Raw genomic sequence first — 26,667 nt, 5'->3', positions numbered from 1 at the left:
GCCTTACCTGATTCACAAGATCAGCAAAAGCACCAAACTCCAGAGAGGACCTCTTTGAGGTGGTGGGGACAATGCAGCAAGGAGGAGGAAACATGGTGTTGAGGCAGGAGGAGTTATTTGCCAGGACTGCTCAAGCCAGTGCCAAATTGGAGCTAATAAAGGTTTACAAAGTAAAGCACTAAGCTTAAGTTATTAAAATATATATGTACATCTGCTCTAATGCAGCCCCTGAAACTGGGACTGGCAGTCAGATGCTTTGCTTTCCCCACAGGCCCCCTCAGCTGCTGCTGCAATTCTCACCCATGGGTGCTCTGGCTGCGCAGAGCCAACAACACAGAGGCTGCAGGGGAAGATAAAGCAGCAAGACCCGAGCCAGGGCAGTGTGTGCCTCGCATCCTGAAACCTCCCTGCCAGGGAGCTGCCGTGCACAGCCTCTCCAGCTCAGCAGCATGGGGCAATTTGTTCCTCATGACAATAAAAGGAAGAGGAAGCTTGGAGAAAGGGCAGACAACAGCTTATTTCTTTCTCAGGGAGTGCTTCTCTCCATGCCTGGCAGCCCAGAGCTGAACAGCTTTTGCTGTTAGGGACCTTCAGCCATGTGTCAAACCCATGCAGGGGTTTCAGCTTTGCAGCAGCTCTGGGACACCAGAGCAGAGCTGGGAGCAAAGAAACACCCAAAGCCAGCAGGAACCCAACACATCTCAGATACAAGTGGTTTAGAGATGGCAGGTCCTTGAATAAGGCATCTGTCTGCCAGCAGACTGGGGGACTTGACCTCCCCTTTTCCCTTCTCCAACAACGAGGCAGATAATTAATAAAGGTGAGGCCTAGTGACATTTTTCAAAGGTTTGATCCGTGTCCTCGACTCCTGACTCTTCGGCATCTTATTATCTGGAGGACTCTATTGCTTCTTCAATTTCAGAGAGAAATTGGCTGCTTTCAGTCCCACAAGCCTCCCTGACATGTCCCTGGTAGCATCAGATTGCCACCCTGGAGCAAGGACCTGAGGAGTCACTGGCCACAGCCTTGTGCCTGATCGTCACCCAGACCAACACAGGCGGCTTCTGGACTCATCCCAGAGCAATTGTTAATGAGTGGATGGCGACTGTGGGAGAGGGAATGGGCTTTAGTTCTAACTTGAAACATGTGGGTGGCAAAAAGTTCTTGGTTAGGAAACACTGATTTTCCTGAAGCCCTATTAAAATTGTGTTGTCCAACACTGAGTGGATAAGAAAGAAGCAACAAGTTCTACCTGACAAGTTAGAACTAGAAACAGGCAGAGTCATGGCAACAAAAAAGCAACCTGCAAATCCACAGCATTACTTTTTTTTTTTTACCCACTTTATTTATGTGTGTGTTTCTATAAACATTTTAACTACTGGACAGGACATTTCATAAACCGTAAAAACAAACCTTCTTGCCCCCAAAATGCAATCTAACCAGCTTTTTGGTCAGACACCAGCAATGCTGCCAGGGCAGGTAGGTGGTATCCCTAGATAACCTCCCACTGGGCATGAGCCAGCAGCTCACTGCCTCAGATCCTGAGCCTCTGAGCGATGGAGAGGAGACAAGTCTAAAGACCTGGTTGCTCTCCTACTCCAGGGATTCAGCAGGAGGAAAGTGGGCTGAATCAAGAATTTCCCTTGATGGAAAGTCAGAGTCCAATGGAGGGGCTGCAACACCCACTTGCAGGATCAGACACAGTGACCTCGGCAGGCCTTGGAGCAGCCTCGGGGCCGTATCAGGGCTGGGCACTGAAACCACGGCCCAAATGCTCCTTCCTTCCGGTGGCCCAAATGCTCCCTGTTGCCTTGTTTGCCAGGTGCAGGTGTGAGCAGCAGGTGCTTCTTAAAACCGTCTCGCTCACTTGCAAGGGCACGAGTTTGTGGGTGCTGATTCCTCGAGGGGGGTGAGCCTGGCTTTAAGGCACCATGGGGAGGGCAGGTGGGGTGTCGGGGTGGCAGGGGAGGCCCAACCCAGCCGGGTGACCCAGTGTGGATCGCCAGGAACCCCGTTGTCCTGAGGAAAGCACCGTATCACACGTGATGAGAGCAGCACGTGGACTCTCAGTTCCCCAGGTTCATGTCTGTGCCGTGGATGAGCCAAACCAGGCGGAAACAGATGGCCAGGAATCCAGTGCCCAGGAGATCACCCAGGGCCGTGAGGTAGGGGATGGAGAAATTATCCGGGTCCAGAGCCTTCCTCCACATCAGGCGCACGATCAGGTCGGCCACGTAGAGCAGGATCCCCACCTGAGAGAGGCAAGACAGGCCCTGCTGTGAGGCAGCGGGAAGGTAACGCCCAGAAACCCTCAGCTCAAAGCCAAAGTGATGCGGCCATGGCCAGGGTACCAGAGCTAACAGGGGGCACTGAGCAGCTGCACCTTCCCCAGAGAGCTGGTGTGGAGATCCTGCTTGAACTGCGCACCAGCACCACCTGCCCAAACCAGAGCCTGGCCACACCAAAAGCATCTCCCAAAGGTGCAGTTCCTACCTCCCATGCCTTGAATGGGAGTGCTCCCACTCACTCCACCAGATGAAGGGCTCCTGTGAATATGCAGGCAACCCCAAAGGACAAGTTCGTTGCCAGACTTTTTTCTCTTCAACCTTCTTTTTTCCATCAGAAATTCAGGTCGTGTCTGCTTTGTTTTTCCTAAAAGTCTCAGTGGACAACTGGAGTTTGAGGCAGTTTTTACATCAAAGCTATCCCAAGCAGAACTGACATGTTAGAAAAATAAAATAATTTCTTTTTTTTCACCTCAACATTTTAAAAATCTTTGTTGTGATTTCTTTTAATTCTTATTTCATTCCCAATTCTGATAAACAGATGGAGGAAAAAATACTTTGGTTAAAGACTGTCTAGTTAATTGAACTAAGAAGGGAGAGAGAATTTGCGCCCCACATCTGTGGTCCCTCCATGGGAGACCACAGCACATCAGGAACCAAAGCCTGAGGCAGCATTTCTAAAGGTGAAGACTGCAAGCTGGGTTGGGAGAAAGGGAGGAGGAGAGATGGGGGAAGCAAATTAAATAACAGAATCACAGAAACTAAAGCTGGCTGGAAATTCAAGAGTTTTACCAAGATCATTTGTCTTCCTCAATTCAGGATCAAATACATCCACATCTTTCCTGATGGAAAATTTGTTTAACTTGTGCTGAACAACCCTCAGAGATGGAGATGCCACACTAAGCAATCGACCCCATGGCTTTTTTCCCCCCGTTTTTGTTTTTCCCAAAGCCTAACATGAATCTGCCTTTTTCCATTTGAAATCCATGATTTCATGTTTCCTCCCCTAGTGACCACACAGCAAATATTATTCTGTCCCTCCCTACAGAAATTTGGTAGATTAAAGGTAGTTTAACCAGATTTTTCTCAAGCCTCTCTACTTTGGACTAATTAACCCCAGTCCATTCAATCACTCCCCTGAGGTCATTTTTTCTGGGCCTCTGATCTTTCTCTTTGGGCTTCCTCCAACTGACCCAAACTTTTCCCACCCCTTCTTTCTTACTGTCTTTCTTTATAAAAAGTATAACAGGGGGAAAAAAGGACCAGGCTGAGTGTATTCTCCTTCTTTGGCCTCCACGGGAATCTTTCGGGGTCAGTGGTGTTGCTGGGATGCTGCTCTTTATGCTGTCATTTATTCTTCGTATTTTCATGCTTGGCTTTGGTTGAGGAGTTACCTCGATGCATAAAGAGAAGAATAAATATTTTCCTTTACAACTATGGCTGTGCTGCTGGGCTCAGGGTTGTGCAAAGGTTGAGAAAAACTGATTGTTTACACACACAAGGAATTCACCCTCAGAGACAAGGCTGCTTGTAAGGAAAAGTGAGAGTCAGCCACCTCACCGTGCAAATTAATTAATCACTGATTTAAAAGGGCAAATGAAGTCAGAGCCTCTGTGAGTTCAGGCAACAGCCACATGCATTTCTGAGTGAGAATAATAAAGTTTACAGGGCAGGAAAAACAGCAAAAGGGAACAAGCAGGACAAATCAGATGATCTGCCCATTGCCTACCAGGAACTTTTACTTTTGAAGAAGAACTGCTCAGGGCCTGGGTTTTCCCCTTGTTTTTTTACCCACATGGCCCTGCCCGCAGGGATTCTCTAGGTCTTCACCATAATATGTGACACTGGTTTCCAAAAAGGGTGGGGAAACCTGCTGGCTGGAGTTCACTGCTTTTCACTTGCCCCTTGCTGGGGTGACTAGAGGCAGCCTAGAAATCCTTGGAGCTTAGAGACTGAAGAAGTGAACACTTTAAAACAAGGTACTTCCTTGCTAAGTGTGTCTCTGCACACTCACTGCAGCTCAGGACGTTGAGAACTTGTTCCTCCTCTCACCCTAAAGCACAGTCATGCTCATGTGGGAAACCAGAGCCTGGCAATTTGGGTGAAGTATTACTGGACCTACAGAAGGTACATGATAGATAGAAGCACACCTGAGACAACAGGAAACAGAGGCTGCTGCTGGATGTTTTACTGTGACTCCTTTTTAACCTGGAGAACGCTGGTTTTATGTTATCTGATAGGTCCCTTTTGGATGAGAGTTTGGGGTTTACCTGCAGCAAAGCAGCAGCCAGATAGAACATCACAAAGGTGAAGGACAGGGACGTGTGGCCTCCCTGCAGCAGGTGGATGGTGTAGAGGAACACGAGGTGCCCTGGGATAACCAGGAGGAACAGGACCCGGGCTGACTTGGAATTCACCCCTGCAGAGCACAGAGACAGAAACAGGGGTAACAGCAGCTGCAGAGGGTGCGGGAGGGCAGGACACAGTGCATGTTTTAATGCATAAACCTGGGGCTGTCCCCTCCCACCAACCACACTGCTAATGCCTTCTCCAGATCACACAGACATGGGAAGCATCTGCAGGATCAGCCCAGCAGCTTTGTCTAGCACTGAAACTACATGCCAAAGACTTTGTGCTCCATGCTCATCCACTCTGAGTCTTGCAGACACTCCTCTCAGCTGCTCTCTGCCTCTTACAACTTCTGCTCTGCCTTGCTGCAACAGATTTTCCCAGTTTATAGTTTGATCTAGCACTAACTCTCAACCTAACAGGGAAAATCAAGAGGAACTCTATAAAGACAACAGACCCAAAATTGAGTTTTGCTGATGCTTAAGTATTTCCAGTGCTGAAGACGGAGGAATTGCTGATTTTCAGCAAGATTATGGTCTATTCACCGCTCTGTCCACAGGTGACGGCTCTAGGCTGGCCATTAAAATGACTTTCTGTTAGATCAAATCTAAGATTCTTTTTCAATTACTTTCTTTAGTGCTCCCTGAAGGCCACTTTCTTTGCATGCCAGTGAGCAAATATGCCATAAGCCTTTTTTTCACCTGCCCACTGCAAAGATGTTTTCTCTCAGATCTGAGAATTCTCTGTGGAAGGGGGAAGTTCTGCCTTTGAAACCCACCTAGTCCTTCACCAACCAGGCTTGGGAAAGGAGCTATCTGTGATCACAGGCCTTGAGACATGGACACCAAGGGTTCAGGGTCTACCTGATGAGAAGAATGTGGTGCATGGGTTGGGCCAATTCTGCCTCATCTTGTACGGCAAAACTCCAGGCATGCTCCAGAAGTGCAGGAATGTAGAAATTCGGCTGGCTTGGATGGCAACCAGATTCCCTCCAACACCTGTGAGACCAAAACACAGAAAATTTGAAACCAGGTTCACCACAGCAGGAAACATCAATCTAAAACCTAACCCAAGGTGAGTCAATCTGCATCCACTGAGAGCAGCAGGGAGAGAAAGAGAAAACCTGATCCCTGCATCCCTAGTGGTGCTGCACTATTCACTTTGCAGGAACAGCTCTTAAAAATCAGGAAGGCTCCAGTAATTGTATCCTTCTGACTGCTGACTGAAAACATTTTCCCTTTCTCCCCAGCACTGGATGTAAATGCCATGTGGCCTCTGAAGAGGATGTAATTGCACCTGGTTTGACACAGTCTGTGAACAGCACCCAGGGAAAGCAGTGCAGATGCTGCTCATGGCCACTTCTTGGATTTACTCACTCAGAGAACCATTATTATTTAAAAGGCAACAAACATCACAGAGAGTGATTGTATGTCTGTCTGAAGGTACCTAACACACTTGTTAAATGAGAAGGAATCATGAGAATGAATTAGAACCCAAATATGTTAGCTAATTAAAGTAAATTAATTCCTTCCAGACTGATTAATTCTAGCAAACATGAAAAAGCCGGTACATTTTCCAGTAGAAAATAGAGGGATAATGATCTGTGGAGCAAACCATCCCCACCCTAAGTATTTTCAGGGTGGAAATGCCACATAAAAGATAACAGTGAGCCAGATGCTACAGGCTTCTCATATTTTCCCTTCCCTGGAGAAGAAACCATCGTTAAATGTGAAATTTTCCAGACGGGAATCAAAGTGAAAATACTCAGGCTGTCTCACTGTGGCTCAAGGTGGGACCTGAGCCATGCACTGCCATGCTCTGCACATTCAAAGCGAAGAGCTGCCTGTGCAAAGACACAGAGCACTGCATAACTCTGCCACCAGCTCTGCCAAACGAGTCACCTGTCCCCACAGAGCGACCTCTGGGTCAATCATTGCTCAACTAAACGGCTGTTGACTTTCCCAAGCAGGTTCCTTGGCTAACCCTGCTGGAAAGGGTTTGTCAGCAAGGTGGTTGTCTTTATGCAGATCCAGTAAGGTGGCAGCTGGGTGACACCCTCTGGCACTGCAACAGGACACCATGCTTTGGGAGTGACATGAGGCCAAGCCTGCCCTAGGAACCTGGGTTTCCCCTGGAATGGCCTGTCCTACAAGAATGTTATAATAAGATAAAAAAGCCAGTGGATCTTCAGTGATACAAGGATTCCCAGCAGATTGTACTGATAGGTGTGTGTATAAAAGTACTGTGAATATCCACAAATATACACAAAATATGTTGAGACATATATATTAAAAATCCAATTATATCCAATCCACATATATAATCTTTTAGATACATACATGTATATAATATTATTATATTAATATTTATCAACAATCTGTATAGGGGATGCTTGCACAGCACAAATTACTGAGTGGAGGGAAGGAAACAAGGGAAAATGGATTTATTGTGACATCCCAGTAGGTTTGATGTTATGAGAAGTGTCAACATAGCTCTCAGAGATGCTGTTAACCTTTCTGCACAGCTCTGTCCTCGCTGCTATTTTGCTCCAGAGACACTTCAAAACATAAGCAGGGATGTGATGGGGACCAGTAGTTCCACTCATGATGGGAGCAGGGTCTTGAACATTGATCTCTCTGCAGGGGCAACAGCAGATACCAGAACCCTTGGGAGGAGGGGGAGGGATAAATAAAAGCATGCATAACCCCCCAAGCCCAACCTACCGTTAATCACAGGTGTGAAAACTGCCATGCCTTCAAAGTTTGGGTCAGTTACAGTTTTGTCCAGGATGAGCCCACCAATGCTGTTAAAAAAAAGGACAGGAAATGAGGGTGGAACAATCTTTCCCCAGGGCAGTTCCTACACTGTGAAAATAGCACACTGAGGTGGGTTACTGCGTCTTCCCCATTGCCAGGGTGGGACTGTTCACCATGTACCCCTTTTACAGCTCAGTTTTCACCAACAGAAAGCATTACACATTTTGTGAATGGCATAATGAGTTCAGAAGGACCTCCTTGGCCACCCCCAGGCAAAACTGGTAGTAGTTAGGAAAGCTTTATCATTCTCACACAAAGTTTTGTTACACTTCTGTACTGGCCTTAGCAGTTTTTAAAAATTCTCTCCCAGATCTCTGCTGCTTGTGAAAGATGTAGCACAGGAGGAATGAACTACCTGGCTCTATGTTTACCAATATTTTCCCCTTGCAGCTGGATAAGAATGAGGTTGAAGCCTGACAATTTGTGATGATCATCATCTGTGCTTTCAGTCTCCTGGCTGTCACCCATGTGGTGCCTGGATGTGCGAGTGAGACTTAAAATGATTTGCTTTTTTCAGTCCTTTGGGGGCTCCTTATCTGCTGTCTTGCAGCCTGTTGGAGAGTCACCAAGGGCTGAGAAGCTCTGGGCAAACACCCTTCTGCAGTCCCTTCCAGTGTCACTTTTGATGGCCTAAGCGAGCAAGGGGTCTCTCTGCAGTGTGCACACAGGGGTGGGCTGGGAGCAGTGCCTCCTTTACCTGCTGATGCTCATGGCAACAATAACTGGCTGCCACCCAGATTTCAGGACTTCGGCCAGGGAAGGACTTTGCTTGGCTATAGCAACCCAGAGAGGGATCATGACAATGAAGACAGCACAGATCAGAGGAGAAAGGTACTTCACATCTGGCAAGGAAAAAAATCTTGAATTAAATGCCCGAAGCTTCACTGGTTGCCAAAATTGTATTGCACAAAGATGGGAAGAAAGGCAGCAGGACTCTTGCTCCAACCGAGTTATGTTAGATGAAAAATCACATGAACCATGATAGTCCCCACAAAGCCACCTCATTCCACCACAGAAATCCATAATTAATCCCTGAAAATCACTGCTAGAGGATGCTGCCTGAAAATCAGCAGGATTCAAAGCAAGTTATATTTGAAGACGAACAACTCTCCAATTCCATCTCCAACTAAGAAAGACAAAAAGTCACAAAATTTCTGGCTTCAGGGTACAAATCAAACAGCAGGGAAAGGGGGAAACTCCTCTGTGGAAGCTGTATCCTACTTAGGGCACAGCTCACACCTCACACTTTCACCTAAAACAAGAGGTAAGAGGTAATTTAGGAGGCAAGCTAGCAGAATTGCTGAGCAGCTGGTCTGCTCTATAGGAACAAATGTTCTCTGGCATGTATAAGCCACTTAAGATCTGGGATTTCTTTTGTGCTAGCTTGCATGTGCTTCCATTAGGTGCTTTTTCCATTCAGCAGAGGCATAGCCTTGGAGTGATCTTTAGAAGCAAAGAAATAAAAAAAAAAGTAGATGTGTAGCACTAAAAGAAAATAAACATGACTCAGAAGCATGAGAAACACCTTCGAGCAATGGGGCTGATGCCAACCCTTTTGATACAAAAATGCTTCTTCAACAAAGCTCTCCATCTGGTCTCTGAGCTGGGGCCAAAGGCAGTGGGATGTAACACCGACTTTGCAGATAATCTGGGAGATGAAGCAGCTCCAAGTGTGCATTTTTAAAAACATCATTGCCAGGGCCTTGGGCTACCTGGATGCAACAGCACTGACGTGATGGCATCTTCTGTGAAGCAAAGGCTCTTACACAAAGCGGTGCAACTCTTTAGGAGCGGCTTCAGTGGGCACTGAAATGCAGCTCCTGGGGAGTTAAGAGTTTTGTCAATGCACTTTACCCCCTGGAGTCATCCAGGACAGGTGGGTATGACAGACTTAGCTGCTGTATTGGGTCTCTTACCCACACCCCTCGTTGTTTCCAGCAATTAATTCCTTCTTAAATAATGCAGACACAGAGCACTGGAGTCTATCAAACCTTATCAGAGCCCACGGAAAGACTCCTGGTAGGATGAATGATCTTCAGGCTCCACATTCCAGTTCTGCCACATTCTCTCACAGGCATAAGCAAGCTGAAACCCTTTGGCACAGTTTGCATCTCCACTGTGCAGGACCAAGAAGGACCAGAGACAATTTTTAAAAAGTTAAGAATCTTCTCTGGCAAGAGGATATTCTGCAGAAGGAGATGGTGCTGCATCAAACTTTACAGACTCATCATTATTTTTGAAGGATACATATATATTTTGGTAGGACTCAGAAGTTTTTAGAGTGTGACCTGTTCTTACTACACACTGGGGAGGGAAATGGATTTGTTCAAGCACCATCAGCAGTGCCATCCTCCTACCTGCCTCACTTCATGCTCCCAATGACTTGGGTGCTGACTATTTTCCATCTCAAAAGGCTCTCTAAACTACTCTGGCAACCCCACAAATGCTCTCTGGTCACGGCCATAGAGGTTATCAGTTGTTCTGCCGTGTGCTCCCTGGGAGATATTATCTGAGGCATAGCAACTGAAAGACAGATCAGCTTTACAGAGGCAGGTGTGATGGCATCATGGAAAAATCCTATTAAAAAAAAGCACCTCTGAAGCTCGAGGAGGACTGGATGGAAGCAATTCATAGGCCTCTCCCTGCAGTGTGTGCTCCTTCACTCCCTCACTTGTGCTTGCACATGGAATGAGTTATGCAAACTGAGAACAGCTGCCTCACTGCTTCTGCTCACAGTCTGAAGCAACAGTTTGGGTTTCAAATGGTATTGAGTTTGCTGGATCTTTTTATTTTCCCATTTCTGTTCTAGGTTAGGCTCACAGTAAGTAGCCTAACACCTTAAAAGCAAGTCAGACATATATCACCAATGTTTTGAGCTTCTGAGGTTCAGCAGGTGCTCAAGTCTTTGGCAACCAGCAGCACAGCTAACCCCAGAGCCACAACTCCTACTCAGAGTCCTGCAAGCACAAAACACTGCAGACTGCTTCCCTCCAGCTGGATAGCTTGTTTATCCATGACTCTCCATGTGAGAGGACACAAGAATATTTTACAAGTGCCAAAACCCTGAAATTGCCTTGTGAAGAAGGACCTGCTATTACCCATGCACAGGAAGTAGTTTTGCTTGGCTAGTGGCAGATCCAGGAACAGAGTCAGTGTCACATATGTCAACCTGCTGTTCCAAAGCTGCACAATACATGTTGGTCATTTCTTTGACAAATCCCAGTTGTGTTTATTAGGCTCTGCCTCCCAGTTTGTTACTAAAAGAAAGTCTGGAAAAAGCCTCTTTGGTCATTTTTCTACCCCAGTGCCATGACAGCCTCCGTTCTGAAGCACGCCAGAAATGCTTAGGCAGCCTGCAGTAATTTCACAAGGATTTGTGAGCTCCCTTGCTGAGCTGCAATTGCCTGCTCAACACTGTACCTATGTACTTGAAGAGTGTACTGCTGATTCCTGCCAGGAGGGAAAGGGTTATCAAATCTCCAAGGCTCGCTGCTATGGGTGTGGCGACATTGTCTGGATTGATCCCAACTTTCCTTGCTCCGATGATCACTCCAATCATCACCAGACCTAGAGAAGACACAGAGCAGGCATCAGAGAAAGCATTCTGCTATGTTTTGCCCCAGAGGGACGTGGGGGTCTAAGAGAAGCGAGAGGCACATTACCCACAGCAGCACCACGCAGCTGCAAGTTGGACACCCCAGGAATTTGTCCTCTTGCTTTCACCAACCTGAAGGGTATGACTCTGCCCTTATGAACTGCACCAAGGGCCCAGAGGCACACAAGCAAATTCCAGGGATCAAAGGAGATACCAGCAGGCAGCTCAAATGTAGAAGCTCCCCTCCTGAGCAGCCTAATCTTTACTGCCTTGAAGCAGGACCAGGCACGAAGCACACTCATAGATAAGCACACAGCAGGCATACAGCAGCCTCCTGGTGCCATCCCCTCCTCTGGATTCCATAGCACAAAGATATTTTCCATATTAGACCAAAATTCCTCAAAGTTTGAATCACCAAGGAGCAATGAGTTTCCTTACAGGAGCCTGCATTAGCCTGTCAGCCCAGCCATCAGACTGAGCCCTCATGTCCCAGAGTCTTTGGGGCTGCTTTAATTTGCACAGGGTGCATATTGATGCTGTGAGCAGCTCCAGAGCCAAGGGGTTATGGAGGTGGCCCACATCTCTTCCCTTGTACTCTGAGGTGCACCTGGAATATGGAGCTGCTTTTCAGCATTGTAGGGGAGGAGGGAAGTTTTGCTTTCCCAGGTAAATTTAGGAGCACAAACCCCAAACCCTGATGAACATGTGGGAATTCCTCAGCTATCACATCTCTCACAGGCCTGTGGAAGAGGCACCTAGAATAAGCCCTGCCTGGCCAGGCCCCACTGCTGTGTAAGTAGCATGGGCGGCCTTGAGACAAGACATAAGACATCTCTTCAAAGTCCTTCCGTGGCTGACAGGCTGCACCAAAGGAAGCCTGAGAAATGGTGATTCCCTCTAGCTCCCCACCTCTCTGTCCCTGTCTACACAGCCCCTCCAAAGCTGAGCATGCACAGGAGCATCAGCTCTACCCCAAGAAATGCCACATGTGCACCTTCTCTGATACAACATCCCTCATGCAAAAACACACAGCATGACATTTCCACAGCGGCCCTCCCAGACACCCACGCTCCCCTCCCCACAGCACAGCTCATGCTGCTTCTCTCCGTGGCCATAAAAATAGCAGCTTCCCATCGTGCACACCCACACACAGGCTGTCTGTGACCGTGTCCAGGGAAAAAAACTAATGTCAGCAGCAAACCTGAGACAGTACAGCAGCAAAGCCTCTCTGCACCACACCAAGCAGGGAGATTGTAGGGAAGGGTAATGAAAGCTGAGCTGCTGCTTTTTAACAACTGCCTCATCCCACGTTTTTCATCAAAGGCATCTACAATCACCCTCTGACTCCAGCTTCGGGATATGCACTTGTTCTAACTTGTCCTTTTCATTTAGAAAACTTGCTGTATCCGATGTGCCAGCTGCCTCTATTCGGGGTACCATGCTGCCCTCGTATGGCAGCCCTACAAACTGGAGATCTTCAGGCCGCTCAGAACAGCTCCTGCTGTCCAGCCCGTGAGTTCCCCTGGAAGAGGAAGAGCCAGGGGAGAGGACTGCCTGGTTCCCAGCTCACACCCGGTAAAACACAGCACTGGCCACAACCCCACTCAGGGTATGAGGTGACCCAAGTCTATCTCGAGCGTGGTCTGGATTTGTCTGCTAACAGACCCTCCATTTCCTGGGTGACATTATTTCACCCTCCCCTGGGAAAGGGCCAGTGTAGATGGCACATGGGGCACCCAAAGGACACGAAGTGGGGGGAGTGTGTGTACACCCATGCACAGTGTGTGGCATTTTTCATGTGATTTGATTGCTGCCTGTGGATGCTGAGAGCCCAGTGAACAACAGATGATGGGGGAAGAGAAGCAAAGGCAGGATGCAGAGAGGATGAAAGCAGCAGACACAGCTCCCTGCATCCCTCCTTCCTCTGCCAGACCAGAGGGATGCCAGCTGGGCCTCCCTGGTGGCAGGGACAGTTCATTCCCCACCTGAGTGCTGCACGTTTGATCTGAGGAAGCAGAGCCACTCACCGAGGGAAAGTGCAGCTATGAAGGCCGTGGTCACGCTGCTGGCACACAGCACAGCAGCCTGGCTCAGCTCCACAGAGCCCTTGGAGATGGCTCCCAGGATCACAGCAGCAACAGCAGCCAGAAGTCCCACCACAGTGGCCTGGACCTGGGGACCAAAGTACAGCTGGTGAGCACTCGCCCACATCTGCTCCCTGGGAGCCCTGGCTCCACACGACTGCAGCACTGCCACACAGCTTGGAGGGCAAAGCCTGGCACAGATGCTGATTGTTTATGTATTTAAACAGCATCCCTGCAAGGCTCCACTGGATCAAAAAACAAATCCTGACAAAGTTTGGAGAAAGACTCTGTGGGCCTGCAAAGGGCAGATAACACTTCAGCATAGGACACCATCAGCAAAGGAATAGCCCTGGTCAACACAAAACTGGGCTCCCCATCAGCACTGCACTCCTAGGAGGCTGGGAGCTGTGGAGGGAGATAAGGGAAAGCATATAGACCCATGTCACAAGCCCTGTGGTCTTGCCATGTCCAAACTCTAGGCTGGTTCCTGGATTTTAACGAGCAGAAGGAGCTACAAGAGGCATTTTCTCCCATCTCTCCCCTCCTGCCCAAGGCTGATTCCCAAACACTGCCAGTAAATGACAGGCTTTATCCAGGGGCTGCTGTGAAACAGGGATTGTGCCACAGCTCCTGCTGCAAAAGGAGTTCTATTATTTCAGTTTGTCCACAAAGGCAATGAATGTCTAGATGTGTTTTACAGCTAAACTACAAGCTCTGGGGCCACACAGAGCTTTACTGGAGGTCAAGTCCTGGCTCTGCTTGACTGTGTTGAGGATACCTGCCCCAAATCACCAGCTCTGCATTCAGCACTGCTGGAACAGATGCTGCTGGTTTGCAGTATAGCAAGAGAAAAGGGACTTTTTCATCTCCCAGCTGAAGTGACTTACCTGGATAAGGGCTAAATTGCAGGTGGCCATTTTCCATTGCTTCTGAGCATCATCCATCTGGCCAGTGTTAGCCTAGGAGTCAAGAGAGACATCCTGTAAAGCTGTTTCTATGCTACAGGTGGCTGCTGAAGGCAGCTTCACCTGGTCCCTGGGGGAAAAGGGCTGTCAGAGAGATGCAAATGAAGGTCACCATCTCCCAGCCTTCCCTGCACTTCCCTCTTGACACTTCTCCACCATGCCCCAGTCCAGTGTCCCAGGGGCATCAGAGGCTCACACTGGAGGTGCAGAGGTGTTGCAGGGCACCCGGCTAAAGGTGGAGTGGGCATATCCACCACGTCCCACACATAGAAAAAGCTGAACAAATTAAACCATTTTTTGTCCTTTGTTCCCCCTAAATTGCTCTGGTAAGCTACAGTTTCTCCTGAGGCACAACAAAAAGAGGCCAAAGTAAATGAAATTGCTTAGGGAGATAGAAGAGATCAAATATAGAGTAGCAAAAGCTGCTGCAGGTTCCAAGAAGCCTCGGTCTGCTCCCCCTGAAGTAGGATTGCTGGGAAGCTCTCAAGGATCAATACCCACAGAAAAGCAATCCAGTACTGCAGCTGACAGCTGTGGAGCCCTGGCTTTGTCTCCTTCATGTGTCACAGGGCCCCAAATATCAGCAAGTGGCCACTCAGGGATTAATTCACCTTCAAAGTGCGGATGGTAATTCTCTGTTCCAGTTAAAAAACGAGGGCAAACACATTATTTTAATGCTGACACCCCACTAGTTTCTACTTAGCAGAAAAGGGCATCTCTCATACAGTGTGATTATATAAATGAAGAATCTCCTGATGCCCCCTGTTAATCACCCCTCTCCCCACACCCCCACCAGCTTGTTAACACTCACAGCAGTGGAGAGCCTGGATGCCAGTGTCATCTCCAGATTACCCTTCAGGCCAACCAAGGCAGGAACCAGGATAAACACTTCTGTAATTGTCCGAAACACATCCCAGTGCTGGAAGAAAACAAAGGCAACGACCTCAGTTTGTGATGCTGACCAGTCCAATGCTGTTGCACCCCAGGGCAGCAGGTTCTTGGCTCACCACCTCCAGGTATCCTGTGCTCATGGGGGCAGATGCTGCCCTGATGCATTTTGTGGTTTGCATTTTGGGAGTGAAGGAAGGAATTTTCAGCTTGCAGTATTCTTTTTCCACCTCATGCACAACAAAGCACTACCCTAACAAGGAAAGATTTTTCTTTCTGGGGGCAACAGAAGATTTTGGGAACCCACAAATTAAAATGTGCCTTTAGCATTAGCTAAGAACAACACGGAAAATAATTAAGGTTCACAAGCCAAACAAAATAGAGCATGTTCTCCAGCCTTTGCACTGACACTAGATACAGGAACCTCTATTGCTAACCAAACTCAAAAGAACAAAAACAAAGATCTGGAAAATGATCTAACAACAAGAAGTTGTGTCTGTCTATTCTCACCAAACTTGTAGTCAAGCATCTAAGGCTCATGGTGGGAGGGAATGAGATTTCTGCATCTCTTCTCCACAGGCAGCTCCTAAATCTTCCTGTTACCAAGTACAGCTGGAAAAAGGTTTTGAATTAAGATATCTCATAAGACAAACTGCTGGGCCAATATCTTGTCTGTTGTTGCTCCTCTGAAGCTGAACTGTATAAAGCTGTTGAATCAGCTGCAACATCAGAGACAATCTGAAAACTTAAGAAACTTTTTTGACTGACATGTCTTCTCTAATTTCTGTTCCATGCAGTGCCTTGGAATATAATTAATTCCTCTTCCATGCTTTCAAGGGTGTTGGCAAAGTCCTGCTGTAGCCAGAGAGGTTTAAATCAGGATGAGATCACAGAATGGGGCAGTTCAGCACGAAGGAAAAGTAATGAGCCCAACATCTAAGAGCAGAATACAAGGAAAAAAGGGTGGCTGTAATGAGTCAGGTCAAAGGTCCATCTAACCCATCCTTAGCTCTGCCAATAATCAAATTTGGGTGTATAAAACAAGAATCTACAAAAATGACAAGTCAATGGGATAATTCTCCTGTGTATTTTCCAGACTATGACTATCTGCCACAGGGTACTGAGCTGGTGAGTGTTTTCTGCACACTTACCAGTGTTGAAAGCATTTCTCTTTCACGTCCCCATCCAAACTCCCCCCTCCAACCCATGTGCCATCCTGTGGCAAAAATTTCCATAGTTTAGCTACACACCATGTGAAGAATCAATTTGTTCCTCATTTCCAACCTGTCACTGGCTAGTACCCATGGTGGTCCTGAATCCTGGCACTAGAGGACAAAACAAACCACACATCCCTACCCACCTTTTCCACATCCACTGGGATTATATAAACCTGAATATCCAGGCAGTTGGACAGACTCAATAAATGTTGACACATTCAGCTGCCAGCCTGTTAGGAAATATGTACGGGTTGTAACAGCTCGGTGTTTTTCTCTGGCTGTGCCATGGGAAGCTGTGGGAAGCTGTGGGAAGGTGGTGGTGTCTGTCTGCTGGGAAGACCTCACAGCTTCCTTCTCAGTCAGGATGAATGAAATTGGAGCTGAGCCAGTCCTGAGCACATTGTGGGAGGCACCTCTCAGAAGTGCAGATAACAGGCAAAACATTATTATCAATATAAAAAAGGCACTTTTCCTGGCAGTGGTGACCTGGAAAAAGCCACGTTTGAAAATGTTAAAGGTACGTTACTGTTGTGTAAACAACCAACAACACTACAACAGTCCCCTCATTTGACACACTGCAGTTTTGTTTAAATTTGTTAACATGGAACTTAAATACCTGAGAAAAGCTAGGGGCGGACACCTTTTTTAAAGATTCATATCCTCCTCTCTCCTCTCTCTTTAATTAAGAATAAAGATCCAAACATATCTTTGACACTTTCAAAAGAAAAAGGAGAAAAAACAGACTTTGTAGTCACAAGGTAAAAACCCCCAGTCATTTAAAGCACAGAGGCGTGCAGAAATTCATACTTAAGACCTTGCATATTTTGCACATAAAAAGACATAAATGGAAAGCAACAGGAAAACTCGACTGTTTGTATTTTCTGTGCACTCCACCTTCAGGAAAAATGACTTTGGTATATCTAGGTAAGCTCCAATCCTTGTGACATAATAGATTTTGCAGGCCTCAAGCCATCATAACAGAAGTTTCAGCATATGAGGTATGATTTTTTGGGACTCTGCCTTACATATAATTACACCTAAAAGCTCTGAACAATTAATAATCACACAACTGTGCTAATAAAAAAAGCTGACTTAATTGCCTCTATTTGAGTCTCATTAGTGACTCATCACGAGCCCAAGGACAGATTCATAATGATTTATACCACAGCATCCAGGACTCCATTGTGTTAGTGACTGCAGAAATACACAATAAACAGATGATGCCTGTGCCATCAACTTGCAGGACTGTCAGCTGGAGGAGTGGGTGAGTGGGGCAATTTGGAGCCATGCAGGCAAGGAATGACCTGAATGAAGACACCTGAACAAAGTCTAGGAAATGTCTCTATCCTTTGAGACAAAAACTGGCCTCAAAAGAACAAAAACATTCCATGCAGCATTGCAAACCCACACAGGGTGACACAGAGCCAGAAAGAGACTCCTTGCCACTTCACATTTTCATACTGGAGTTTCAGCCCTAAAACTCAGCTCTGAGGAAGGTGATCTACCCATGGTGGCTGGATCTGCTTGTGGGGTCCCTCAGACAGGTCATGATGGATGCACTGAGCCAGCTTCCCCAGCTGCAGTGCTTTAATCCTGCTCCTCACCCTGTCCTCACAGACCCACACACGACCTGTTACCTCCCCAGGACATCCATCTCCCGTGGCAGCAGCTCAGAAGCCTCAGAGGTTTTCCATTGCTCTGAACAAGTCAACAGAAAGATCAAAACATACTGGAGTACAAAATGCAAGCCAATTCAAAATCCTTTTCAAAGCTGATCATCTCATGGGCTTTTGTGAACAAAGGACAGAGATATCTTATGTCTGTGACTTTTATTTGGACTGTGTCCCACTCCAGTGGCGTGGAAAAGGAAAGTGAAAGGGAAGCTTTCCTCCTGGATTCTCTGCTTCGAAATCTGATCATCCAGCTTCAATCTGATTCTTCACTTTACTGTAAAAGAGTGGGCCAAACACTGGCAGGGCCCTTCAAGGTCTCCAGCAACACCAGCCAGCCCAAAATCCAGGTGGATCAGCTGGCCAGGGATCACTGGAGCAGAGGCAGAAAAAGAGTCCAGAAGAAAAAAACCTGTGCCATGCTATCAGCCCTGCAGAGAGGCTGCATCACCTGCACACACAGAAAGAGAAAATGGCAAACATCTACTTCTTTGGGCATCCATTTCCTACAGCATGGGAGAGCCAGGTTTGAGCCTTAGAGTCAACTGGGCTAGATAAATCTCTTTTGTTTATTTTTCTTTTAAACAGTAACATGAACAGTTCTTGGTTTCATCCCAGGGCAGATCAGAAACTGCTAAAATCCTTAGAAGTTTGATAAGATATGAATGAGCAAATTCCACTTTGTTCTCTTTACAGCAATATGAGCACTGCAAAAGACAGCATCAGCTGGACTCATAACACAGAACCGAGTTATTTCAAGATATTTTGTATGTAATAAAAGAAGGGCAGCAGGATTAAACTCAGTATTATCTATGCTCTAGATACCATCCTTAAGCTTGCCCATATATTTCCCTGTCCAAGGCAGACACAGTTTCCTAAGAATGTTTTGCAGTCACTACAAATAGGGCAAAACATTCCTCAGCCAGACAAAGCACTAGAAAACGGGCAAATCACAGACTCCTGGACTTGAAAAACCTGTAGTTTCAGAATGTGAGCCCTCATGACTGGCAATATGAGTCTTATGGGACCTGGCCTCAAGCAAACAAACTTAGTGTCAGGTTTTAGTTGGACAGGACTGTTTCTAGCTCTCACACTTGCAGGGAGTTGAAAATAAACAGCTCAAAGACAAAGAAGCACAGAAGAATATCCCAAACCTTTAAAGGCTAAGATCTTTGCACTTTCCCAGCTACTGGTTTTGTTTTTAGCTATGTGGTTGTTGATAGCATGGCAGCTCACCTCACTAACATCTCTCCTGTGCCAGCTGTGACTCTCAATGCACTGGGCTCCCTCCTCTGGGAGCTGAACTCATGGACTGATGGCTTCTATTTCAACACAGTTCACCAGAAAATACACTTCTTTTGGTTGTGCTTCATGCCTGACTCCATTTCTAGAGCCTAGTGAGCAAATACACAAACTAGATTGCACATTGTTATTTAAAGGACAGGTGCAATGCACACATACATGGCTTGTGGTTTCCATCAGTTTGGATACAGTTACATTTTTGAACACAGCCCAGTTCTTAACAAGCGAATTGATTCCTTCCAGACAAAGACCTATTCACTCCAAGGTACAGAGTGGGTATGTTCTGTCTTTCTCCTTGTCTGAGACAACTGCTAACTATTAGCATAACATCTTGGGTAGTTTGAGAACTTCTGTAATGCTGCAAGACAGGTCTGTGCCTAAGCACAGCACAAGGTGGAGATGACAAACACAGCACACAACAGCCTGTGCCACTCCAGTTAACCCTTCTTTGATATTCCTTGTGTTCCCTTTAATTCAACTTCTCTGCCTTCTTTGTTTCTTCCAGTGCAAGAAAAAAACAAGCAAGGTATTGTCTTTCCAAACATTCAAGTATCCATATTTAGCTCCTCCTGTGGTATTAATGCCAGAGAATCCAATGTACTCCAGTGAGCTCAGAGTGCAGGATATATCCTTGGGAAACTCTGCCAGCCTTTTGATTTGTAAATCCGCCGGCATGAGATGCCCAAACTAGATCAAATTTTACATTTCTATTTGTGCCACTGGTACAAAGGAAAGACGGATGGGATAGATCCTGGTTGTGGGCACAATGGTGTAAATGCAGCAGCACTTCCTGGAAGTCAGTGGAAGTTATTCAATTTAGAATTCCCACCTCAGAAACTGCCCAAGAAGCACACAGTTTGTAGGCAATGCTAATCATCTTATGGTGGCATGCCTCTCATCACAGTATCTAAATGCTTTCTAGACCAAAGATTACATTAAGTTGTTTCCAAAGAACTGAAGGCATGAACTTGCCTCTAAGTAAAACAGGTAGTTAGTAACAACCCTGACCTAGATCTCCTTATCAGCAATTTTTGAAGGAAAGAAATGCTATCATGCAACTGGGGAATATGCTGCAGTCTGATCCAGTTGCTTCACAGCAGTCCTTACCAAAGTGTTTAGCTCAATACAGAAAAGGGAGCAGCCAGTCTAATGCACCCAGCACAGTGTTAGGCAGCCAGTCTGAAAACCACAATCCCACATTATAAGGAGCCCAGCTACTGATCTAAAGGAGATGGATAGTGTCCTTCTAGCACAGCAAAAGCCTACAGCCACACTACTGACTGGCTTCTAGGACTGCACTCATTAAAAACAAACAACCACAAATACTCAAGGTCAGAGCCTTAGCCCACCCTCTCACCACAAGTTGCCTAATCACAGGTACCTACTTGAACAACATCCATCAAGAGGCCAGCAGCTACCATTCCCAAGCCAGCCAGAAGGAACGGCACAAAAACCTGGGAGGCAATGGAGAATGAAGTCTCTGGGAGAAATCCACTGGCTGACCTGGTCAACTTGCAGGTGAAACCTCTCAGCTTCTTGCCATGGAAGCACAGTTCCAACTGTAACTGGGTGACCACCATGGTCACACACTGTTACCCCATGCTCGGCAGGAAAATGGAGGGAGATCAGGACATCAGACAGATCCTCCTTGTAGCTCTCTCCAAAGTCAGAAGGAATGTTTTTCCTCAAACTACAGCAACGATGCCAAATTGCTTTAGTTTCTTCTCCTCCGAGGAGCACGTCCAGATGATTGCAGCAAGGGTATCCTCCAAAATTGGTTCAGCTGGGTTGAGCCCAGGTGGCAGCAAACTTGATGGACACAACTTCTCTGATTTATGTCCAGGGGGGAATTAAAAAAGAGAAGAGAAGATTGCAGAGATGTCTGTGGATGAATAGAAATGAGCCCACACCCCATTCAGCTCCCACCACTTCGGTAAAAACCAGTAAGACCTGCTCAGGCTACAGCACTGAAAGAGTGACAGGTCATACAAGAATCCCTCAGCATGCTCAAACACACTGGTGTCCTTTCTCCTCGGGTTACACTTCTTGTCAGAGCACGGCGTGCGTCTGATACGATGGTTTAATGTGTAAGCCTGCTGCAAACCAGCCCAGCTCCCTCGCTCCCACCGCAAGCACTGCTGAACTTTCCTCACTGTCCCGAGGCTGAGGAGGTGGGGAGTTACCGACCACGATCCATTCTGCACTTCTCCAAGGTGAAGAAAGGTCAAGGAAAGCACGAGCCCGCGTCTCTCTCAGCTGACGGCATTACGCAGGTCTCAGCCCCGGGCAGGTGACACAGCTGAGCCGGCTGCTGACACCAGATCTGCCCTTCTAGACCCCGGCCCCCCGTGTCCGCTCCATGGGCTCCGCGGGACAGAACAATCGGGCTATGCCAGCTGTACCTCTGAATGACTGGCTCTCAGGGGGAAAAAGGTTCCGAGAGCCAGCCAATAAGCTTCAAAAGCGAACACCCTTATCTGCTGTCATCACTTCAACTTTCTGCTAGTTTGCAAAGGCCAAGATAAGAGTCATAGCCGAAGCCTATTTAAGGTAGCTCCATAATCTCTGTGCACTACAGGCAAGGGAGAGAAAGGGCACTCTGTGAGCTGGTCTCCCTTCCTGCTCTGAAGTGAAACACGCTGCTCCTGCATGCTCCCGGGAAAGCACTGCCTTTGAGAGGGGGTCTCACCCCAGAGGCTTCATGGTTAAGCAGCTGATACAAGGTCAAAAAACAGAGCTACACCACAGCTATATACGGCCAAAAAAAAATTTGTATCCTGCTCCGTAAAGGCTTCAGCTCAAAGCCAAGGATGTAGGGAAAAGAGTCGTGGTATTTTGCTGGGGCTCCTTTCTAATAATTAATCTGGGCAGACTAATTGAATCAGAGGGTCAAAAATCTCTAAAAACCACAATTTAGGACAGATCAACCCCTTCCCTCACACCCTCTGCAGAGAGAAAAATGGCTTGTGGACTCTGTCCTTGTGACAGGGTCCCCAGCATTGCGGGGGAGTTGGAGAGAACGTGATGTGCTCGCAGCTAAATAGGGAACTGAGGAAGCTCTCAGCCATTTAGACAGTGTTTCTTTGGTCTGAATTCACACAAACCAAAGCCCGGAGCCTAACAGGCTGAGGTGACAGCAGATCTCCCTGGAAGCATGGCAGGGTGGAAAACAAACCCAGGCTACAGAGGCTCTGTCCTTCGCTGCTTTCTAGGCTGTTATTTTGGTACAGCCCCTAAAACCTTCTCCACTCCCAGCTGCCTTGGTGTGTACATGTGTCTCCACCACCTAACAATGGCCCAGTGAGCTGAAAGCTAACAGGAGAGTACATTTAAGCTAATCTAACTGGAAAAAGGTCCCACAATAGCTGGAAGAGGGGGGTTAATAAAAATCCTGTAATAAGCACACATGACCCAACCTCTTTATACCAGCTGGGAATAGAGAAATGACAGTATGAAGGCCCAGTTCTGGTTAGTCATTCACAGAGGCTTCAAGGAAATAAAAGACAATTTCTGGACAACTACCATAGGTTTTCAAGTTCAAATAATGTGCCTACCTAGTCCCATACGTCACTGTATCAGCTAACTGGGTTGATGACAGGCAGAAACATTAATGTAAAGGAAATATCAATGAGCCTAAATGACTCAAATGACATTAAAAAACACAGCAGCGACACATCCTGTACTAAACGTCAGCCTGACAGGGTTTATGAGTTTATCACGCTCCATCTCTCTCCTTCTAAGCAGGCACCATAAAAAGCCCTCAACCGATAAATCAGTATGCAGAGAAGGTAATTGGTTCAGGTGACCCATGTGTGTACACTGGGTCCTTTTATTATGCATTTAAGGAGCCTCTGATAAAGAGCTACACCATATTTGTGAGCAGGGAGATGCATCACATTTTCCTGGCAAATAAATATACCTTATTTGTCCAGAAAAGACACAGCAGGTTTGAGAAGAAAGACAGCATTGCTCAACAGTGGGAAAAAGATTGTAACTAGCTAGTGAAAAAATGAAAAAAAAATCCCCAACAGCTCATGGCTGTACCACTCAAGATGGTAAAACCTGGGGAGCTGCACTGCTGCCCTTCTCTGCACGCAGATACACCCTATCCCCACGCTGCCAACCACTCAACGAGTAGCATTGTCCTGGAGGAGCCAAAGCAGAAAACAGACTCTTTGGTGAGTCCTGACCCTGATCTGGGGCCTCCATCCACTGGCACAGTACAAAAAACAGAACGGAAAGATGGCAAGTGTCTGAGAGCACATTTTCATATGTACCTTATCATCCCTGCAAAGAAGAGACAGAAATGCCCGTGCATGCTCTCACAACGTGGCAGTGTGAGCAACAGGCAGCTCTATTCCAACACCACGGACTCACAGGAGGACAATGATTTTTGGGGACTGCACATCCCACTTGCTCGAGCACTACTACTCCTGATTGAGCCCTCTGTCACATCAAGCAGTCTATTTTTGTTTCTAACCTTGCTCTTCTCTTCCCCACTTTAGGAAAGCGCAGAGAAGAGAACTTGTGTGGAGAGAAGGAAAGCAGGCAGATGGAGAGTGCCTGGGGCTCCAGGACTCTCAGGGACCCACTGTTGTTCCACAGAAACAGCAGCAGCAGCAGCCAGGCAAAGGCCAGGAAGGAAGGGCAGCAGCAAGTCCATGATGAGATGTGCTCAAGCAGTCCATGGTCATGCACAAACAGCTGCTGTGCTAATTGCCAGAAGCCACGTTTCCTATGAGATGTTGCATGGGTTGATTTCCCATACTTTAAGCACTAATATGATAGCTTTTAGTGAGCTCTTTATTTGGAAAAACAGAAACCAGACTTTTGCAGTTTCAGAGGAGAATGAGGTTTGCCTCACATTTTGTTCGTATTAGTGGCTCAGTTCTTCCTAGAAAAACTCCCAGGGAAGAAACATTGAAAGAAAAGTCCTCCTCCAACATCGTAAACCCATCTGCAATCCATTTCACACTTTAATAACTCACAGTAGGAAGAAACATACATTTAATGTCAGAGATCCATAGGAACAGGCAGGTCTAAAAAGTCTAAAAAATAAAAATGGAAGTGGCTGCTCAGTGTTCAAGACTCTTGGGAATAATGTCTAAGGACACAAAAAGTGGTTTGACACTGTGTTCTCGATTTGCCTGGTGTTCTGTGACCTGAGTAGACATTCTGCTGGGTACCAAGTACATGCTAAGGTCAGTTAAGGATACTGTGTCACTCCTAAGCCTTTACAGCTCTTCTAGCTCAGGGAGATCAGCCCTGGGTTAATGACAAAGGAACACAGCTCCAGATTTGTGAAAGGTGTCAATGTAAGCACAGTAGTTTCAGTGTCACTGTATCAGATAGGTCAGGGTAGTTTGACCTCACAGCTAGTTAGTCAAATAATAAGGTTAACAAAGAGGCATGCAGTGAGAGTAACCCAGAGTGCAGAGGCACGGCAATTCATAATCTGGAAATTAACTGCAGCTTTAAACTGTCTAAAATTAGGTGCTGACAACTGACTTAAAGGTCTGTATTGCTGCAGCATAGGAGGAAAGATCCCTGACCATCACAGAGTCAGAAATGGGACTTAAAGGATACAAGTCATCAGCTGTGAGGCCTTATAAAAGGATGTGGTGCACAGGCAGGGCTGAGCTGCTGTATGAAGTGTTAACAGTGCTGGACGCCTTGTGCAAGGAAGCAGCGGATGCAGGGCTGTCCAGAGCTACATCCGTGAGTGGTATCACCACTCCATCTGCTGCAGGACAGCACTGTGCCACCCCAGCCTTGGGGCTGCACTCACCCACCCTCTTCCCAGGACCAAAGGGAGATCTCTGCACAGGACTGCATGCTCCTAATCATCCTTCAGATACTCTTTAGTACCACGTTCTCTTTTTTATCCAGAGGAGGAAAGGTGCCAGAAAAGCACCACAGGTTGTCTCTTGAGAGCTGCACAGTGCATAATAGCTGACTTTGAGGGACATACTGTCATAGGAAACTGCTGCAAATCCTCCCTTACTATGCCATTCCCAGAGCAAATCCCCTGCCTCTGAAGGAAAGTCCCCCAATTATCCCATATCGGGTATGTCAGATGAGTTTCTTTCCCTTACCTGAACATAATCCAAAACCATGCCTGCCAAGACCATGCCAAGCCCAGCTAGGAGGTATGGCAGGAGCACTTGCAGGCAAATTGAGATGGCTGACTCTTCCTGTGACTTTGCCATGGCCGCTTTCTCCTCAGCCAGCAGCTTCTGCTGTGCATGCAGAGAGACATCCTCTGCTTCCTGGCTGCCAAGTCGTCTCTCTCTGTGTTTACCCTTGCTCTTTCCTTTGTGCCTGGATCGCTCTCCATTCCTAGACCTTCCCTCTTTTCTCCTCTGCCGAACTTCCTCACCTTTCATGGTGGCTTTCTTGAATCACAGTTTTTCTGAAAAACGAAGTCAGAAACAATGAGATAACAAAAAGAAGTATCAGGTAGGTGAGAGACAGGAAATCCTTTGGCTCTTTGTGCACTCCATTAACGTGACAGCAAACTACCACCTACTGCCCAAACCCAAGATGCTCTGCTGGCCCAAATACTAGTACTTAGTTTACCTTCAACTTTGTACAGTGTCAAACCAATCTCCCTTTCTGTAGTTGCACCTCTTCCTAGGCCTGTGTTCACACTGCAGTGCTTGCTGTGCATCCATGTTCAACATCTAAGTGTTCCCCTGAGAACACTTAGAAGAATGCAGAAGGTGCTGCACATGGCCTGAACTCTTGACCCACCAGCTCTCACACTGGGAGTCACACGAACTTATGAGCCCAGCAGAATCCAACCCTTTTCAGAACCTGACCCCCAGCCAATAAATGGGAGCAGTTGACTTCCTTATATCCTAGCATCCCACAGTCCAGCAAAGGACTGACATCCAGGTGTGTGCTATGCATACTACCTAGCACAGCTGTCCACCTCTCCTCAATAACAAAACAGTTCTTTGATACTCATGCTAATCCGGATACTTTTCCTTCCTTTTGTGCCTTACTTGACCCGCATGCACTACATGACTCATCTATCTGCAAGGAAGTTGCCATGACCCCACAACATCTTTTAAGAAAAAACAGACATGCAAAGCTCTCACCAGTAGTCCTTTTGCTGCCATCAGATCTCATTTCTTGATAGAACTGTCATTCATACTGCCTGTCCCACTGCTGGCCCAGGCAGTGCCCCAAGTCTTTCACCCATCACCTCCTGCCAGCCCTCATTTGGATCAGCCTCTGCCAGATGTTCTCTGATGCTCTCATTTTCAGGATGGACCCCTAACACCCCGAGGCCCTGCGCTACCCCACGTAGGACCAATCCTCTTCTTGCCCAACATCTGGGGAGCAGAGGAAACAGCTGGGAGGCCCCAATCACGGCTGGGGAGGGGTGGGAGGAAGGATGGGCAAGACAAAGTCCCGCTCTGCGGGCGGAGGAAACGCGGCCCCGTCCCCGCGCGGCGCTTACCGGCTCCGTGCGCTGCCCGTGCCGGGGC

The 26,667-nt window shown here is 47.2% G+C and overlaps 1 protein-coding gene across 8 annotated transcripts; it reads right to left on the bottom strand.

The window, feature by feature from the left end:
* Positions 1-1,319: 1,319 nt before the first annotated feature.
* SLC41A3 (solute carrier family 41 member 3) lies at positions 1,320-26,667 on the bottom strand. 8 transcript variants are annotated; one of them, XM_042016724.1, is made up of 11 exons: positions 26,640-26,667; positions 25,267-25,583; positions 14,906-15,013; positions 14,017-14,088; positions 13,073-13,217; positions 10,871-11,017; positions 8,148-8,292; positions 7,358-7,437; positions 5,498-5,632; positions 4,556-4,704; positions 1,320-2,252 (listed from the first exon to the last, which is right to left on the bottom strand). In XM_042016724.1, exons 2-11 carry the CDS (start codon positions 25,555-25,557, stop codon positions 2,067-2,069), a joined length of 1,458 nt encoding a protein of 485 aa, XP_041872658.1. In that variant the 5' UTR covers positions 25,558-25,583; positions 26,640-26,667; the 3' UTR covers positions 1,320-2,066. The 8 variants fall into 8 exon arrangements, with proteins under 8 accessions (XP_041872658.1, XP_041872665.1, XP_041872703.1 ...); XM_042016731.1 differs by lacking the exon at positions 26,640-26,667 and adding an exon at positions 26,275-26,454; XM_042016769.1 differs by lacking the exon at positions 26,640-26,667 and adding an exon at positions 20,557-20,999 and having other exon boundaries at positions 25,267-25,353.

The sequence above is a fragment of the Corvus kubaryi genome, unplaced genomic scaffold (genome assembly GCF_017639235.1).
Source record: "Corvus kubaryi isolate FWS band 111438036 unplaced genomic scaffold, C.kubaryi_AGA036_p1.0 136, whole genome shotgun sequence".
Taxonomy (NCBI): Eukaryota; Metazoa; Chordata; class Aves; order Passeriformes; family Corvidae; genus Corvus; species Corvus kubaryi.
Note: the sequence above shows the minus strand (reverse complement) of the source record. Positions and strands in the feature narration are given on the sequence as shown.

Coding starts and splice junctions, on each gene's coding strand:
- SLC41A3 (XM_042016724.1), bottom strand. CDS start 25,557: ATGAAAGGTGAGGAAGTTCGGCAGAGGAGAAAAGAGGGAAGGTCTAGG. Junction 14,089..14,905: donor CATCCAGGCTCTCCACTGCT/GTGAGTGTTAAC, acceptor CTTGACTCCTAG/GCTAACACTGGCCAGATGGA. Junction 5,633..7,357: donor TTTCACACCTGTGATTAACG/GTAGGTTGGGCT, acceptor TTGGTCTCACAG/GTGTTGGAGGGAATCTGGTT.